An 18,040-nucleotide genomic window follows, 5' to 3' on the forward strand; every position below is an offset into this window, starting at 1 on the left:
CCTGGTGCTTTGGTCCTTATTTAAGGAAAACCACCTCGGCCATCAGCGGAATTGTAAAAGCCCAAATATGTAATTTATTCTGCCTTAACAGGGAACACCCAATGATCTCCAAGCACATAAACCCCAGGAGTTATTTCAACAAAACCAAAAAATCATTTCCCACCTGTTTCATATATATTGCTTAGTGTGACTGTGTACAAATCAAATTCATAACTGTGAATATATATGCAGTTTCTAGAGCATCCATTGTCACTCTTGCATTTCTAATAATAATTTCAAAATTCTGTTTTGACCACTCCTTTTAAGTAAGAAACTGTGGATACTATTACTTTGTGATGGAATTTTAAAAGTAAATCCTAAATTAAACTAGTAATGTTTTTTGTCCTAAAGAAATAGCTTTCAAAACTTTTTTTTTAATGCTTTATTCCTTATGTGCAAGAAATAATAAATCTTGTCCTGAAGAGAAAGGGATTATGAACTCTTTTTCCCTAGGGAAAGTTACTCTACATATTTGTGCCTAATAACAGTTCAAAGGTTGTGGAAAAGGCCTTTGGCAAAAAGGAATAAGTAGAGAACTATAAGTGAGCTCTCGATCAGTAGCCAAAGCTAAGCATTTCCTGCAGGTAATACAACACATAGTATATATGGAATTTCCTCAGTATGGAAATAGCCTCCAACTCAGATCATACCTCTTTCTTAGGGACTTGCCTGAGTCCCAGAGAAGTTAAACCTTACTCACGGCATGTGTTTGTTAAATGTTTAATAGACTGAATCAAATCCGACCCATCTCAAACTCCATTCAAATTTGGCCAAAAAACCAGAACAGAAAAGGAGACCATAGAAAAAGGAAAGAGTCTGTGAAATGACAGCTTTTGAAGGCAATTATCTGCAAGCTATATCTTCCAAAACACACACAAAAGGTGTGCCCATCTTAGAAGCAGGACTAGGGTAAAAGGTTCCCAAAAATACGATACTCATGGATTATATAGAAGGTATATTTTTTTCTAACAGATAACTTTTTAAAATAAATGCACATATTTTCAATTCCATAAAAGCCTGATCTCTATGACATAAGCATTTATTTTGTATAAATATCTTGAATTATAATATAGGCCCAAAGCTTCCTACAGATAGTATCATATTGGAATAAGGCAGTCTATGTGACAAAACCAAAAAACTATTATCTTTCCATACAATGTAGTAAAAACCCTTAGCTATAAGTTAGCCACTCCCTCTCTAATATTATCTCATAGGAGGTCACATTAACTCTCTCTGTAAAGTTGCTCTGCTTTTTTTAGTGTCTGTATGGAAATGTATCCATTTCCATAAGAGAGGGATATTCACTGAAGCCAACATGTGGAAGACAACTCATTGGCTTCTTTTCCTTTCTCTATACTCTCCCAAACTGTAACTGTGACAAGGGTGTTGAATACAGCTCCTAAACCTGGGGGGAAAGGCTTTGAGACTAAACATAATTGTCCTCAGACAGTAAGTAAGTGGTCCTGAGGACTTGGCTGGCACTGTAGCCAAGGAACATTTTGTCCCTTATCGTCTACTTGGGTGCACATTTTAGGCAACTCCATCTATGCCCCATTACGAAGGTCAAGGAGATCTTGGGTCTGTTCCCATAGCAATTTCTTCTGTCGCATATTCTCTCAGGGCAGAAATAAAAAAGTGCTCAGAGGGAAAAAGGGAAAAATTACTCTCCTTTCCAAAATGTTTAGTGACAAAACTGAAGATAGAAAAAGAATCCTGCATCTTTTGGTGTAAATTACTTATAAAGAGGGTGGGGAAGATTTCAGGCATCAAATCTGCAAAGATTTCATGCTAAAAAAAAAAAGCGATTTTTGCCTAGTGCTCTTATGCACAGTGTAAGATGCAGATTTCTTTGTAAAAGCAGTGCTTTTTTCGGTGGGGACTCTGCTCCACTGGTTTATATGTGCTTCAATTTGCTCTTTGCTGCTCCCAATAACCTGAAGTCATTGACATTGTGACCTAACAGTTCGCTTCCTATACTGCTCTCTTTCTGTTTCTTTCTTTTTCTTTCACTGTGTCTTTCTTTCTTTCCTCCCTCCTATGTCTTCTCTCTTTCTCCCCTTCTTCCTTAGTCTTCCTTACTCTTTTCTGCTTTTCAAGCCCTTTATCCATTTATTTTCTTTCTCCTCTCTACTCCTTTCACTTCTCCTCTTTGTCTCTTTCTGTTCTCTCACTCATCCTATCTTCTTTCTCTCCTCTTTCCTCTCCTCTTTCTGTGCTTTTTCTGTCTCTTCTTTTTCTCCTCTCTTGCCCCATATCATCCTCTATTTCCCTTCTCATTCCTGCTTCCCTTTCTCTTGCTCCCCCTCCCTCGTCTCTTCCTTTTCTTTCCCTCTAATCTTTACTGTTTGCTCCTCTAGTACCATTTTTCTCTTTATTGTTTTATGACTTTCTTGTTGTCTTCCTGTCAGTGTTTCTTTCCTTTCTGTCTCCCATGCCCTTCACCTGCAGAAAGTGATCTTTCCGAGACAGGACGATGTGCTCATCTCCTTCCTGCCTCTGGCTCACATGTTTGAAAGAGTTATACAGGTAAGACACCTGTCTGACTGACTGGGCCTGGTTCGGGCTCCTTTTCTTTTCTTACAGAGTCAGTGGTCACCCACTTGTGAGGATGTACACATTTCCTATTTGCCTTTAGCACACATGTTTGAGAGAATGGTACAGGTAAGGTCCAAGCATCAGAGAAGTCTTCTTCTGTGACAAGAACGAATAACCCTACTGAAACCATTGGCAGTGTGACATAGAACTAAAAATGTACCCTACTCAGAAAGTGTCATGGGGGCATCCTTCAGTGCTTAAACATTGGACTAATCATCTGTGTGTGTGTCAAAGTTCTATAGGGTGTTGGATAGCTAAAATTATAGCTACCTTTATCATAGAGAAGACCACTGGGACAAGATTTCATCAGCTGAGCAAATTAGTGCATTCCCTTCTTAGACAGGAAGGATTTTTTTTGGAGGGAACCTCTCCCTCCACGCTCTTCCAATAGTAATGATTGCTTCAGTGGAAACTCCTTTACCATAACCTCAGTTGGCATGATCTAGACTAGTTGTTGCCACGTTTTGCAGAGAAAGCTCAGTGTAATTTTGCATCTCCATTTCTGACAGAAGCTTCACAATTCATCACATAACAAAAGCAGGTGAAAATCTTGAACAAAACTCAAGGAAAAGATCAACAAGTGCTTTTTTTTTTTACAAAGTGCCTACTATGTGCCAGACATTGTACTAAGCACTAGTGATATTAATGCAAAGAATAACAAAATCCCTACTTACTAGGAGTTTATATTCTAATGGAAGAAAAAATAAATACATATAAAAATACATATGGCATAAATGTAAAATAAATAAATGCAAACATATATGAAGTTGTTCAATGTAAATTTGGGAGGGAAGACACTAGCAGTTGAGGGAATTAGGAAAGATTTCATGGAGAAAATGGTACTTGAAATGCATCTGAAATAAAGAGAATTCAATGAGGTGATGGTAAGGAGAGAGGGAGTATATTCCAGGCATGAGGGACAGCTGGTAAAAAGGCACAGAGATGGGTGATAGAGTGTTTCTGTGTGAGGAAAAAAAAGGAGGTCCTATTGGACTGCAGAGTGCAGGAGGGGGAGTAATGAATGTCCAATGAGGTTGGAAAGATAGATTGGAGCCAGGTTGTGCAGGACTTTAAAACTAAACAGAAGAGTTTACATTTTATCCTAGAGGCATTAGGAAGCCACTAAAGTTGATTAAGTAGGAGAGTCATATGTTTAGATCTGTGCTTTAGGAAAATTACTTTGGAAGTATGTAGGCTAGATTGGAGTGGAAAGAGACTTGAGGCAGGGAAATCAACTAGGAGACTGTCACAATAATCTAGGTGAGAGTTGATAAGGACCTAAACTAAAGTAGTGACTCTGTAAGTAGAGAGAAAGTGTCAGATATGAGAGATATGAAGGGAGAAAAAGAAAGCTTTGCTTACTGACTGAACATGTGGGGTGAGAGTGAGGATTCTAATATAATGCTAAGTTTATGAACCTGGGACACTACCAGGATGGTGTTGCCTTCTGCAGAAACAGGGAAGTTTAGGAGAAGAGAAGGTTTGGGGGAGGGGGGGAAATATAATGAGTTCAGTTTTGTCCATATTGAGTTTAAGATGTCTCCAGAATGTGCAGTTGGAAATGTCCAATAAAAAATTGGTGATGCAAGGTTAAACCTCAGGGGATATATGGATCTGGGTTCTATCTGCATAGAGATTATAATTAAACCTACAGGAGCTGATAAGGTTATCAAGAGAATATAGAGGGAAAAGACAAGACGGCCTAAGTCAGAACTCCGGGGAATACCCACAGTTAGGAGATGTGATATGAATGACAAGTGAACCAGGAATACTGAGAAGGAGCAGTCAAACAGGAAGGAGGCAAACCATGAGAGAATAGTGTTCACAAATACCCAGAGAGAAGATAATATTCAAGAGCAGTGATTAGCGGTGTCAAATGCAGGAGATAGGTTGAGAAGGATGAGGTCTGAGAAAAAAATATCAGATTTGACAATTATTAACTATGATCATTATTAACAATGGAGAAAGAATTTGTAATTTGGTGATGTGATTGGAAGCCGGATTATAAAGGGTTCAGAAATGAATGAGAAGAGAGGAAGTAGAGGAAGCAAGCATAGTTTTTTCATGCAGTTTGCCTAAGGAATGAAATCAGTGTTATTCCCAGTAAGATAGAAGATGATATGCTTCATCCCCAGACATCTCTTCACTTGACTCTCACTAAGATAAGAAATGTAAATTTTTAAAGTGTATGGACTCATTTCAAAATGTGGGCCTCAAGTAAAATAGCTGAATTTATACATCTCTTTCCCCAGAAGTGTTCCTTCACTGATAGGCAATGTTTAATGGACCAATAGCTCTTCCACTTTCTTCACCGTTTTCTTTAATAAATAAAAGTTGATTGATTCAGAGCTAGGACCAAAAGTCACCTTCCATACCCATCCAATTTAAAGATGCTAAAGAAAAGTCTTTCTACCTGCCCTGAGTCAACCTTCCCTTTGAAAGCTTCAAGAATATGACAATGATCTACAGTCACTGCCCTCTTTCTAACCATCAAACCAATCTGAGGACACAAGGGATGATGCCATAATCTACATTCACAGAAAAAAAGAATTTTGACTATTGGACCACTAGAAGCATGGCCTTTGAATATCTACTATAGACTGTATTATTACTTTACAAATGAAAGAAAAACTTCAAATATTAACATGTGACATCATCCCAGTTTATAAGCAACCCTAGAGGTAGCACCTGGAGCCTTTGAGGGAATGCTAGCCACTAGGAGAAGAGCGAGCTTTGGTGTACTAATCAATGACTACTTAGTGAGTTCTGGAAGAGTTAGCGCAATTTCCAAAGGTGCCTGAGGAATCTCTGGGAAGAATGAGCCAGGTCCTGTGGGAGAAGATATTGCATAAGCACCCTAAGCAGATGATCCCTTCATGCCTCTGTCTTCATATATATGAACTTTTCACTTGAATATACACATGGATCAATATTCTCCCATTCTAGAATGTTAATGCTGAATGGAAAATGAATGTCAAAGACTGTGATGTTGCTGCTAGAAAAGCTCTTTCCTTATATTATCGTCCATTTTGGACTTCAGGTTTCCACAACTATGAAATTCGGGAGAGGAACTCAATGATCTTGCCGCCTCTTCATTCTATAAGTCTGGTGTATTCTATCATAGAGCATTTTCTTTGTTGTACCTCTTTTTGGAAGATATTTTTCCTTCAGTTTGAGAACATAGGCTTATAATTATCATCCAAGGAGACTAGAGGACACACAAAAGTACCACCTACCTGATTAAAGATCATCTGGAAATTATGCTTAATTACATTGCATATATATGTTTATGGAAACAAAACCAAGATGCACAGGCCTGAGCTTTAGAAAAAATTATCCACATTCTTCTTGAGGCATAAGTTTACTGGGACAGTCATAGAGGCAATCTGGCTGCTACCTTCAGGTGACACTAATGAAGAATACCTGGTCAGGCATTTGGGGTTGGGGTGGGACTCCCAGAGTGACAGCCTTTGTCCCCACATTCTTAATCACACAAAGGGCTAATTCATAGATGCATAGATAACTTTGGGATAGAGTGAGTTCCCTTATACCCAGGTCCTAGAACTACCCTGGAATGACAATGTATGGCTGGGCTATCAGAGTCCAGGCCAGTTGTCACTCTGCCCTCTGGAATTAGGTGGCTTTAAATAGTTCTTTAGCCAAGGTGAACATAGCCTTTTATTCAGTATCTCTCTCTCTCTCTCTCTCTCTCTCTCTCTCTCTCTGTTTTTCTCTCTCTCTCTCTCTCTGCTATGCCATTTTCTTAAACAGTCAGTAGTGTACTGCCATGGGGGGAGAGTTGGATTCTTCCAAGGAGACATCCGCCTTCTGTCAGATGACATGAAAGCTTTACATCCCACCATCTTCCCAGTGGTCCCCAGACTGCTAAACAGAATGTATGACAAGGTGAGCTGGTTTGGTCACCATAGAGTTCAATTCAACAAGCACTTATTAAGTACCTACTGTACACCAGGCTATAAAGACAAAAACAAATAGTCCCTGCCCTCAAGGAGCTTATGTTCCACTGGAAGCAACTTATTTGCTAAAAAGTATGAAATACAAAGGAGGCTTACATGAGGCATCAACAGCTGGGGAAATCAGGAAAAGCCTCAGGTGGGGGTGGAGGAAGCAGCCCTGGAACTGAGCCTTAAAAGGAGATAGATTCTAAGAGACAGAAGTGAGAAAGGGAAGCATTCCAGGCACGCAGGACAGCCCATGCAAAAGCACGGAGACAGACGATGGAACATTGAGTACAGGAAATAGCACACAAGCCTATTTAGTTAAAGTGGAGGATGCATCATGAGGTGGAGGTAATCAGCCTGGAAAGATATGTTGGAGCCAAACAGAGGATCCATTCTTCCTGTCCTGAGTTGGACACTCTGCCTCATCCTAACACTCAATCAGAGCTTCTAGCCATGTGATTTTCTTCCTGAGTATAATAATAGGGAGACTCCAATGAGCCTCCATCATCGTCATGACCCATAGGTGCTTTTAAGATAGCATTTGAGTTCTAAGGGCTGGAAGGAGATGAGTTTTAAATATACTCTTCCAGTTACTCAAAATGGGTAAGGACTGATACAAAGCTTCTTCTCCCCTTTCTACTTCTGGTCATCCTCAGTGGTTGCACCATTTGGTCAACAAACATTTACTAAATACCTACATAATACAATGCATTGTGCTGTCCAAACTTACCATAAGGGCTGTGATAGAGTATCTCTAAATTGTTAAATGTGAAGTGAAGTAAATAGCAGTAATCAGTAATGAGCTCCCTGTAATAAAATCTTCAAGCAGAAACTGAATGACTATGTCAGAAATATCATAAAGGAGATTACTCCATTGAGTAGGTAGACGGAGCAGATGACCTTGTAAAGAGTTCTTTTTAACTCTAAAGTTCTATGATTCTCCTCTCTTTTCTCTTTCCTTCCCCTTTCTTCCTCTCCACTTCTATATTTTCTATTACTCCCATTCCATAATAACAGATAGGTGGGAGAGCATACTAAAGCCTAGGAAAGATAGCTTAGTTTCTTGTTCCTGGTTTTTACTACCCTTTTAGTCAAGTTCAGCAGGGATTCATCCATCTCCTATCCTAAGGCACCAAAGGTGGAAGCAGAGTTGGGTTCCAGGCTTGCAGATTAATTTCCATCACGAAGAAGTGACTGAGCATGACATTTTGTGCCCATTGAAAGCTTTTGTCCATTTTGTTTGTCTCAGATCTTCAGCCAAGCAAATACTCCATTGAAACGGTGGCTCCTGGAATTTGCTGCAAAGCGTAAGAAGGCTGAAGTCCGAAGTGGAATCATTAGAAATGATAGCATATGGGATGAGCTATTTTTTAATAAGATTCAGGTAAGGAATTGGGTAAAGCAGTTGTAGAATGATGCCAAGTATCAGACAGTTCATTCCACATGGAAATTAAAACAATCCTAGATGCTTGCCTTTCCAAAGAACCCCAAGTGATTTGCTCATATTTCTAAGTCTCATGACTTCAACACTGGCATATTGTAACTGGAGAGGTGAAATGAGGGTCAATGGTAGAGACTAAGTACAGGAAGGAGAGGTGGGGCCTTAAGGGAAGAGAAATCAGTAATTCTCTAGGGAGCTCAAAAAAATTTAATTTTCTTCTGTGAAATTACCCAGGATCTGTTAGGTACCTAAACTCTTTCATGTGCTCCCTACTAGACACGAGAAGAAAAAAGCTGAATGCTAAAACCAAGGTAATTTTCATGGAGCAATATTTAATAAAAAGGCAGAAGAAAAAACACTAGCCTAGAAGTTAGAAGACCTGTGTTCTGGTCCTGGCTGTCATTGATTCATTATGTCACCTCAGAGTATTCCTTTTCTGTCTCTGGACCTCAGTATCTCTCTCTAAAATGAGCAGGATGGATAAACTAAATAAAGTTTGCAAAGTCTTTTCCAGTTTTCACAATCTATAGTTACAAGAATTATTTCTTTGTTTCCTGCCCTTCCTGCCCCTGAATAGGACCAAATTCTTAGTTATTGTTCTATACTTCTGCCAAAGCACTCCTTACCTCTGCCCAACCTAACCTCCTGTAGGGAGCTATGGTTAATTAGTATTTTTGAAAAATGACATGACTGTGCATTTACTTGGTGCTCCATTATTAACTATGAAAGTTGATCACTCTTTAAATTGCTTTTGGCCCCACTTACAAAGATGAAGAGTTCCAAGTCTTCTTTATCCACTGAGATGCATTGCAAAAGGAAGCAATGTATTGATCTGAAAACTATATATAAAAAGGAAGGCCATTAGCATTTGAGAAATTTGAGGTAACTTCTTATAACTCAGCTCTTTTGGTGCTGAGAATTGATGTAACAATGACTGGGTGTATTTTAAGGGCACCAGCATTAAGGAGAGAACAAAATCTCCAAAAGGGTTGCATAGATTAATAAATTAATAATGAGTAAATAATAAATAAAATAAATAATTCATTTTAAATTGTATTACAACACTAAAGAATTGAAAACATTATTAAGCGACTTGTTCCACTGCATTTAACTTATTTTCTTCAACTTCAAATTGAATGAATTTATTTCCTAGCATTCCGTATCCCCACTAGATGACTTTAGGGTTCTCTTTAAGTGGCTACCAGATTCCGAGGCTGAGTTCTAAGTCTATAGCTTTACCACTGCCTTGTTGTATAACATTGACTAAGATATTCCTTTTCCTCAGGCCTCAATTTCCTCATCTGTAAAGTGGTGGGATTGGACAACTGATCTCTAAGGTTCTTCTAACCTCTAACATTTAGTGGTTGTGCTTCTGAGCTTTCTGTTCCTGAATATTGCCTTGGGTTTGGTTCTTAGTGGGAGGTTGGGCTCCAAATTATTTAGTTATATCTCAAGATGCTGCAAAGATTGTCTTAGGCATATGTCAATATTCTAATTAACTCACTGTTTCCTGTCATCTGTTCCACAGGCTAGTCTTGGTGGGTGTGTTAGGATGATTGTCACTGGAGCAGCTCCTGCATCTCCCACAGTCTTGGGTTTTCTTCGTGCAGCCTTGGGGTGTCAGGTACAGTACCACAGTATGCAGCCTAGCTTCCCATGGAGTCAGATCTTAGAGCAGCTAGATATCCCCATAAGCAATATAGTTGGGAATCATGTGGACCCAGTGACCACACAGCAGCTTCTCCTTCCTCCAGAAGACATAAGCCCAAAGGTGGAGAGCCAAAATAGATTTTACATATTCTGGAAGACAAGGACTTATTTATCTGGAGACTACAAGGTTTCTCTCACTATTGATACCATATTATTAGGGTAAAGAGCCTAAATATGTTGCATGTTGGTTACTTACTCAATTCAAAAACATTTATTAAATTCCTACTTTGTACCAAGCACTGAGGTAAGCCCTGGAGATGCAAGACAAAAATGAAAGAGTGCCTGTCCTCAAGAAACTTTTGTTCTATTGGGGGGAAATAATATGTCCATAGAGAATTAAATTAAAAAATATATGAAGTAATTCCTGGGGTGAGGGCACTAGCAACTGAAATGATCATGTTAGGCATCCCACAGCAGGTAGTCTTTGAGATGAACTTTGAAGAAAAGCTAGAATTCTATAAGATGCAGAGGGTACAGAAGGAGTGAATTCCAAGTACTAGAGACATAGCTGAGCGAAGGCATTCGTATGATGGATGGGATACTGTGTCCTGAGAACAGTAAGCAGACCTATTTGATTGAAACAGAGAATGCATATGGGAGAGTAATATACAATAAGACTATAAAGGTAGACTGGTGCCAGATGGTAAAGAGTTTTTAAACAAAATAGAAGTGTTTTTATTTTACCCTGGAGATAAGAAGGGGCCTTGGGAGCAGGGGAGTAATGATATGGTCATAAATGTGATCTATTAGGGGACTATTGCAATAGTCTAGGCAAGCGGTGATAAGAGCCTTAACTGAGTGGGGGTTGGGAGTTGGGAAGAAGTAGTCATGTGAATAGAAAGGCATGGATATGAGATTGACAACTAGTACTATGAATGCATCAAGTCTGCACCTATTCCAGTTTGTACAATGTTTCCTAACCCAGACAGAAATATAAATATGTCTTACCTTTTGATTAAGAGGAACAATATCTTTTTATTTTGTATTTCCACTAAATGTGTTTTGGTAGCATTTAAAATTAATTTACTTACTTATTCAACAAGTACTTATTAAGTGCTTTCTATGGGCAAGGCCCTATAGTAGATTCCATAAATGGGACACTATTAGTGGGATTCAAGTGAATTGGCCACATATGTTTTATGAGTATGTTTAAATATTGATCTTTCAAAGTTTTGTACTTATAACACGGTCCTCACCATCTGAATCATGGAACTACCCCCTTATAACAATGTTCTTTTAATAGTATAGCAACTAAATTCCTTTGGAAGATGTCTAAGACAGTTGGACTTTATTCCAAATTTTCATGCATAGTGATATTATTTAGAAAGGTTCTAGGCTATGTGCTTTTGCATAGCTAAAATAAAACACAGTGAGCTTAATAATAAATTAATAAATTGTGTAAATTTTTAAAACCTATAAAGTTTAAAGCAATTCAGAGACATTAAGCCCCAAACTTCACCACATTACTTTTATACACTTACTATCTATAGTAAAAAAAAAAAAAAAGAGCTTATCCCCAGCCTACCTTATTCACTTATTCATCACTGTGATCTCCACTAAGTACAATACATAATTACATGTCTTATACAACAACAACCGATGTCACATTCCCAATGCTGGCTATTTTCAGATTATTCATAGGATGTTAATCGGCTGAAAAGAAAAGCATTATACAACACAGGGGAAATTTCTACTGTTTGAGTAATGCCCAGATGAGTAATTATAACAACCATTCCTGATATCTATATAGCAGAGAGCTTTGCCTACATTACCTCATTAAGTATGGCATCTTTAAGTTGGTGGTCCAGGTTAAGAGCCATGTTTCACTTGTAGGTATATGAAGGTTATGGCCAAACTGAGTGTACAGCTGGGTGTACCTTCACAACTCCAGGGGACTGGACCTCAGGTAAGAAAGAGAACAAGACAGTATCTAATCCCAGGCAGAAAAATACTTAGGATATATGTATGTGTGTGTATGTGTGTGTGTGTGTATGTGTGTGTGTTAGAGTTTGAAGGTTTTCCCATTAGGAAACAACGGGCTGCCAAATGTTCCAAAATTTTTGAGTGACCAGAAGTATGTGTGAATAGGAAAATACTGGATTCTAGTAGCTAGAGCCATATTCCTTAGAGTGTGGCCTGTGCCAATCCTTTAGAAGGTCTGGGTTCTCTTATAATGTTAATGTTTATGATATCACATTATGCATATGTTTGTTTGTGGCACAGAATGATAATTTAGGTAACTAGGAATTATCTTAATGATATTTCACCCAAAGTGGCACTTGTCTTTACATTTGTCTGGTGGGAAGAGTAACAACCCAAGACACTACCCACAGTAACTTTTCCAAAACTCCTCTCCTCGTGCCCCCCCAATTTCAATCCACCCTCCCTCTCTCAAAAGACTGACTTACTTTCTACTTAACTGAGAAGATTGAGACTATCTCTGATAGTTGCTTCATTTCCTGTCTTTCAGACATCAAAACCTCTCTCTGTCCTCTCTCATCTTCTCCATTTTTGTTCCAATCTCAGAAGGTGAAGTAACCTTCCTCTTTGTCACCCTCTAGTGGTACTCCTGATCCCAACTCCCCTTGGACCTTGTGCTACTGACCATAGTCATTCTCTATCTTCCTTCTCATCTTAAATTTCTTTTTCTCTACTTGTTCTTTCCATAATGTCTACAAGTGTGTTCTTTCCTCCTGTATCCTAAAAAAAAAAACCCTACCTTTGAACCCTACTACAACCTCAAGCTACCTCTTCTACTTCTATTTCTAGAGTCTACATTTATTTCCTCCACTTCCTCAACATCCACTCACTCTCCCTTATTTTCTCAGTTACACCTCTACCACTCTAATGAAACTTCTTTCTCCAAGTTCATCAATGACACTTTTGGGGGAATGGAATCCAGAGCTGCGAATAGCATAGGAAACTCCCTGGGAAGAAACTCTCTGCCAATGCAGATCAGCCTCTGTTCTGTAACTCAACAGCATTAAAGTGTTGCCTTTGGCAGAGGTCTTCACATTTTTTTATTACATCTCCAATAAGTGTTTATTTACTTATTTATGAATTATATACATATGCTCATATATGAAATAATTATATACATTATAAAACACACCACAAATAGACATTTTAAAAGGATGAGATTAAGGAAAAACAATACTTGATTCTTAAGTCATAGGGATTCATTGTAGTTTATTGAGTAGGAGAGAAGTGACATAGTTAGAATTGTGGTTTAGGACAATCACTCTAGCAGCTGTGGGGAGGATGGATTAGAGGGGAGAGATATGAAGCCGGGAGGTTAATTAGGCTATTGCAATAGTCAAGTTGAAGGCCTGAACTAGCAACTGCATCCAGATAGGTAAAGAGAAGGGGACATATGTGAGAAATGTTGTAGAGGTATAAATGAAAAGATTTGGCAACTGATAAGATATATGACATGAGTAAGGATTTGAGGATCACACCAAAGTTGTGAACCTGGGATACCTGAAAGATAGTGTTACCATTAAAAGTAATGGGGAAGTTCAGAAGAGGAGAGGATTTAGGTGGAAAGATTTAGGTGCACTGAGATATGTGATGCATGATCCATGAAGACTCAACCTGTATTACTCTTTCCCACCTACCCCCAAAATGAGAAAGAAGATGCCACTGCCCTAAAACACAGAACCTGACTACAGATACCTGGGTCCCCATTAATTTATGGGCACCCTGAGAAGACAAATCCATGAATAGCTATTATAGAAAGGGTAGATGTGACCCCATGTTCTCACCCTTCAATTGGTTGATTCATCACTTATGGGATCACACTACAGTCTTCTAGGGGAGCTTAACCTTTTTCTTTGGATGCCATTGGCTTAGGGAACTGAGATGTTAAACAACTTGCTCAAGTTTACTCAGCCAGTATAAGTCAGACATAGGATTCAAATCTAGGTCATTCTGATTCTGAAACTGACTCTGTGTTTACTAGATCATGCCACCTCTGTCCAATGACCACTTAAATTCCAAATCTAGTGGATCCTTTTGTCAGGTCTCATTCTTCTTCACTAAAATGTAGGGTATATAATAAAGAATAATATACAATGAGCCTAGAAAAGTGGGCTAGAGCCAGATGAAGGATTTTTAATGCCAAATAAGTTTTTGTATTTTATCCTAGATGCAGAAGGAAGCTGCTAAATGATGCTTCTTGAACAGTAGAGTGATATGGTCAGACCTATGCTCTAGGAAGATAAATTCAGCAGCTGTTTGGAGAAAGGGAAAGACAAAGCTAAAAGACAAATTAGAAAATTATCATAATAGCCAGTGCAAGTGGTGATATCAGTCTTAAACTAGGATGGAGGTCCTGTGAATAGAAAGAGGTGATGGATTCAAGACACAATGTGGTAGAATGAAGAGAATATCACAACTGATAAGAAGGATAAGGAAAAAGAAAAAGTGGAGGACTCAAGGATCAAATATTATTTCTCATTAATCTCATCTTTTTAAAATGTCTAATTGTATGTGTTTTATAATGTATATAATTATTTAGTAGAGTAGTATATTATACAATTTATAAATAAGACTAGGGACCTGGATGACTACAAGGATGTCAGGGAAAGAAAGAAAGGCAGTTTGAAGGAAAAGATGATGATTCTTATTTCCAACATGATAAGTCAGAGATACTTACAGGGCTAGCAGAGGGGAGATGTTCAATAGGAATCCAAAAGTAATATGGGGCTGGAGCTCAGGAGAGAGCTTGGGACAGGACATACAGAACTTAGAATCATCTGTATCAAAGTGATTGCTAATCGCATGGGAACTGATGAATTCACATGGAGGGAAGAGAGAAAAGACCCAGGATACAAACCTGGGGTATATTTATACATAGAAAGTGGGAGAAAGATTGTGATCCTACAGAGGATAACAGAAAGGAGCAGTCAGAGGCAGGTGAGCCAGGAGAGAGCAAGTATTATAAAAAACTACTATTATTATAAATAATAGTCCCTGTCCTCAAGTAATTTCCATTCTAATAAAGAAGATATGGCATGTACCCAAATGAATATGGCATAAAGTAGAATAAAGGAAAATGACAGATAAAGATAAGATTATATCTAAAAAAATGTTGAGGAGATGAGAGATGATGGACCTTTTAAATCAATCTAGACTTTAGTCTAGAACATAGGTTCCCAAAATAGGCAATACCACCCCCTAGGGGATCTTGGAACAATCTAGGGAGGATGGTAGTAGTCTCAGGTGCAATTGGGGGGCATTGAATAAAAATAAGGGGGTAGTGGAAGCATAAGGAAAGAAGAAAAGAGAAGAAAATTTTGAAAAACCATTCATACTTGTTTTATCTGTTGTGTAACACAGTTAAGGTCATAGTGATTACATTATTTTTCAAATAAACACACAAAATACAAGTTATAACCAATCAGTGGTCAAGTCTGCTGACAGGTCCTAATAAGCAAATGTTGGCAGGCAAGTGTGTCACGCATTGTAAGGAAGTCCAGTATGCATCAGTTGGAATATGTGCTGTGTAATGACTTGTTTACAGTATGATACTACACAGTTACATGATGCAATATTATATCATCAAAACTGGGAAGGTTTCATGTAATTCTCCCTTGTTCCCATTTCTCCTCATTCTACAAAGTGTTCTCTAATGCTGTTGAAATTATAATACCTATTTTATGAACTGGTTCCCTGACCTATCTAGGGCACTCAAATACAATGTATAAGACATCTTCAGAGATTCCATTCTCATTTTTCTCCTGGATCTTTGACCACTTCTTTACCAGCTTATCCTTCCTTCCCCCGTATGTTGATTTGTTTGCTACCTTTTTTATTCCTTCATGCTACTCATGAAAAACAACATCATCATTACTCAAGGTACTCATCACTGGATTTGTGGATTGTAATTGAAAGTCATTTGCCTCCATATGGAGACTATGAAACATCTAAGATCAATGAGTGAATTTAAAAGGTCCTCTATGGATGACATCCACATGAATTCAGCCAACAATATAGCAACAAAGAAATATTAAATAAATAGCTGAGTCGTGAGGATTTGTCAACAGAAACAGAGAGACTAATGATGGCAATTCAGGACTAGGTCATTGCCACTATGGATTACAGAAATGGCAATGACCTGGTCCCGAATTGCTATTATTGTCTTAATGATCAAGGTAGATTATGCAAAGAAATGGTAAAACAAACAACTGCACAGTACATCAATGCAGATTGTAAAAATTTAGCATCTACAAATATTTAGTAAAATATGATTTAGTGGCTGGAATTACATATTAGAAACTCCCTAGACTGACAGATGAAAAATCACCAAACTATAAATTCAGATCTCAAAATGTCCTAAAGAACTCATTCAATAAACTCTAGTGGAAGTGGACCATTATCAAAAACTGAACTATCACCCATAATTGCTGGATATAACACCAACCCATAAAAACTTAAAAATAATTATAGTAGCTATCATAATACCACATGCTCATAATTTCCATGCTATATGGAACAAAAAAATAAAACTTACAAAATATAGCAGATGAGATCAAAATAATGTGAGAAGTGAATGAGATGCATATTGTCCTTGTTATTCTGTGTGCTACTGGAGTTGTACCAAGGCTGCTTTTAATGAGCCTACTTACATCCTAATACTTATTCAACTACCAAAAAAAAGTTATTTTATCACCCTGAAAAATAGTTCATAGAATATTAAATATGAATGAGCAATAAGATAAAAATATATCCTAGGACTATTTCTGAACCCCATCAAACAAGATAAGATCATAACAAAAACTCACATTTTTATATCACTTTAAGGTTTATGATGCCTTTTCCTCACACCATTCCTATGAGGTAATCAGTATGAGGACATATATTCTTTCACTGTTAGATCTGTCTGGTCTGCCTTTTTTTTAATCTCAGCTATTTTAAAAGCTTTTGCTTTAGCTGGCAAGAATGTGCAGAAGCAAGAAGGCATAGGGTAAAAGGATAGGAAATTTTAATATAAAAATCAAAGGGAAGGATATAAGCTAAATTTTTTTTAATATATTTAAAGATTAGAGCCATTTTGTTGAAGTAGAAAGAATGTTGTACCAGGATTCAAATTCTGCCTCTGAAGCTTACTAGCTATGTAACAGTAAGTAACTCAGGTAACCTCTCTTAAGTCTCAATCAGTTCTCTAAAATTATAAATTATAGATAGAATTTAATCTCCACTGGTGGAAGGAGTTCTCAAATCAGGAATTCCAATGTGATAGAAATCATATGTCCTTGACTCTCATTTACTTAGTTCAGGATTGCTTAGTTAAAAAAAAAAAAAAAAGCCTATTGGGAAATATTCCCTATTTTAAAGGAGACACAGAAATGGTATGCCCTTCACGTTATACAATCCTTCTTTTCATTCAGCATCTTGGCCAGTATTTGCCTCTCAGTAATCCTACATTAATGTATGTCCTGTAGCTAACAAAGTAAAGCTTCTTCAAGCCAATCTATAGGTTGAGCCTATATAAGTGAGCCTAAATAATTATTCTTTTAAAAAATGATTAATATATAAATTTGTCTTTAGTGTACACAAGATTAATCTGGATTCATTGTAGCCATTCTCAACTCAATCACCTAACACAACACTCAGTGAATCCCATCTATAACAACAGGAAATCAGCATGAGATGAGCAGGTTGACTAGGCAAACTTAAATTTAAGTAACTTTATAAGAGATTTTTTTTCACTTAAAATAAGGACCTAGCTTTAATTGCTGAAGAAGTGTTAATTCTGCCAGTTTGTAACGAAAGTAAAAGTATTCATTTGGGAAATGTTTAATGATAATAATTTTTGTTGCTGTTTTTCTAAGCAGTGCCAGAAAATGATGACATTGAGCTATAATATTGTTGGTCATGCTCTCTGTGCAATACCCCCCATGGAGAAACCCCATTTTCTCCTGTGGTACAAAACTTAAGCCAAGAAAGTGGTGGCGGTGGACCTCTTCTTTCTCTGTAGCTTTAAGATTTAGGGAAATATGAAAGGGGGAAGAGGAAGGAGGAGAGGTTCTAGATCTGTATTGGATTGAAAGCACCATCTAGCACCTTTACTTTGAAAGGCTTGGGGATGTCTTTTAGAAATTAATTAATGCTGAGCTCAGTTTGAAAGCTGAAACTTGCTGAGCTTACTCTGATTTGTAGGTCATGTGGGTGCACCATTACCCTGCAATTACATCAAACTGATAGATGTGGAAGAACTGAACTATTTTGCCTCCAAAGGAGAGGGAGAGGTAAGTTTAAGCAGGGGGGATTAGTCAGAGTTCATCATCTC

The 18,040-nt window shown here is 37.8% G+C and overlaps 1 protein-coding gene across 2 annotated transcripts in view; it reads left to right on the forward strand.

Moving 5' to 3' along the window:
- ACSL6 (acyl-CoA synthetase long chain family member 6) overlaps nt 1–18,040 on the forward strand; it is a 72,918-nt gene that overhangs the window by 41,865 nt on the left and 13,013 nt on the right. The window contains exons 11-16 of one of the 2 annotated variants that reach the window (XM_027848954.1): nt 2,623–2,700; nt 6,406–6,540; nt 7,846–7,980; nt 9,566–9,661; nt 11,581–11,653; nt 17,911–17,999. In XM_027848954.1, the coding sequence (XP_027704755.1) occupies nt 2,623–2,700; nt 6,406–6,540; nt 7,846–7,980; nt 9,566–9,661; nt 11,581–11,653; nt 17,911–17,999 (606 nt within the window). The remainder of the gene's footprint in view (nt 1–2,622; nt 2,701–6,405; nt 6,541–7,845; nt 7,981–9,565; nt 9,662–11,580; nt 11,654–17,910; nt 18,000–18,040) is intronic. The other variant, XM_027848955.1, reaches the window with a different exon arrangement.

The sequence above is a fragment of the Vombatus ursinus genome, unplaced genomic scaffold (assembly GCF_900497805.2).
Source record: "Vombatus ursinus unplaced genomic scaffold, bare-nosed wombat genome assembly UNPS02007284.1, whole genome shotgun sequence".
NCBI classification, from domain to species: domain Eukaryota; kingdom Metazoa; phylum Chordata; class Mammalia; order Diprotodontia; family Vombatidae; genus Vombatus; species Vombatus ursinus.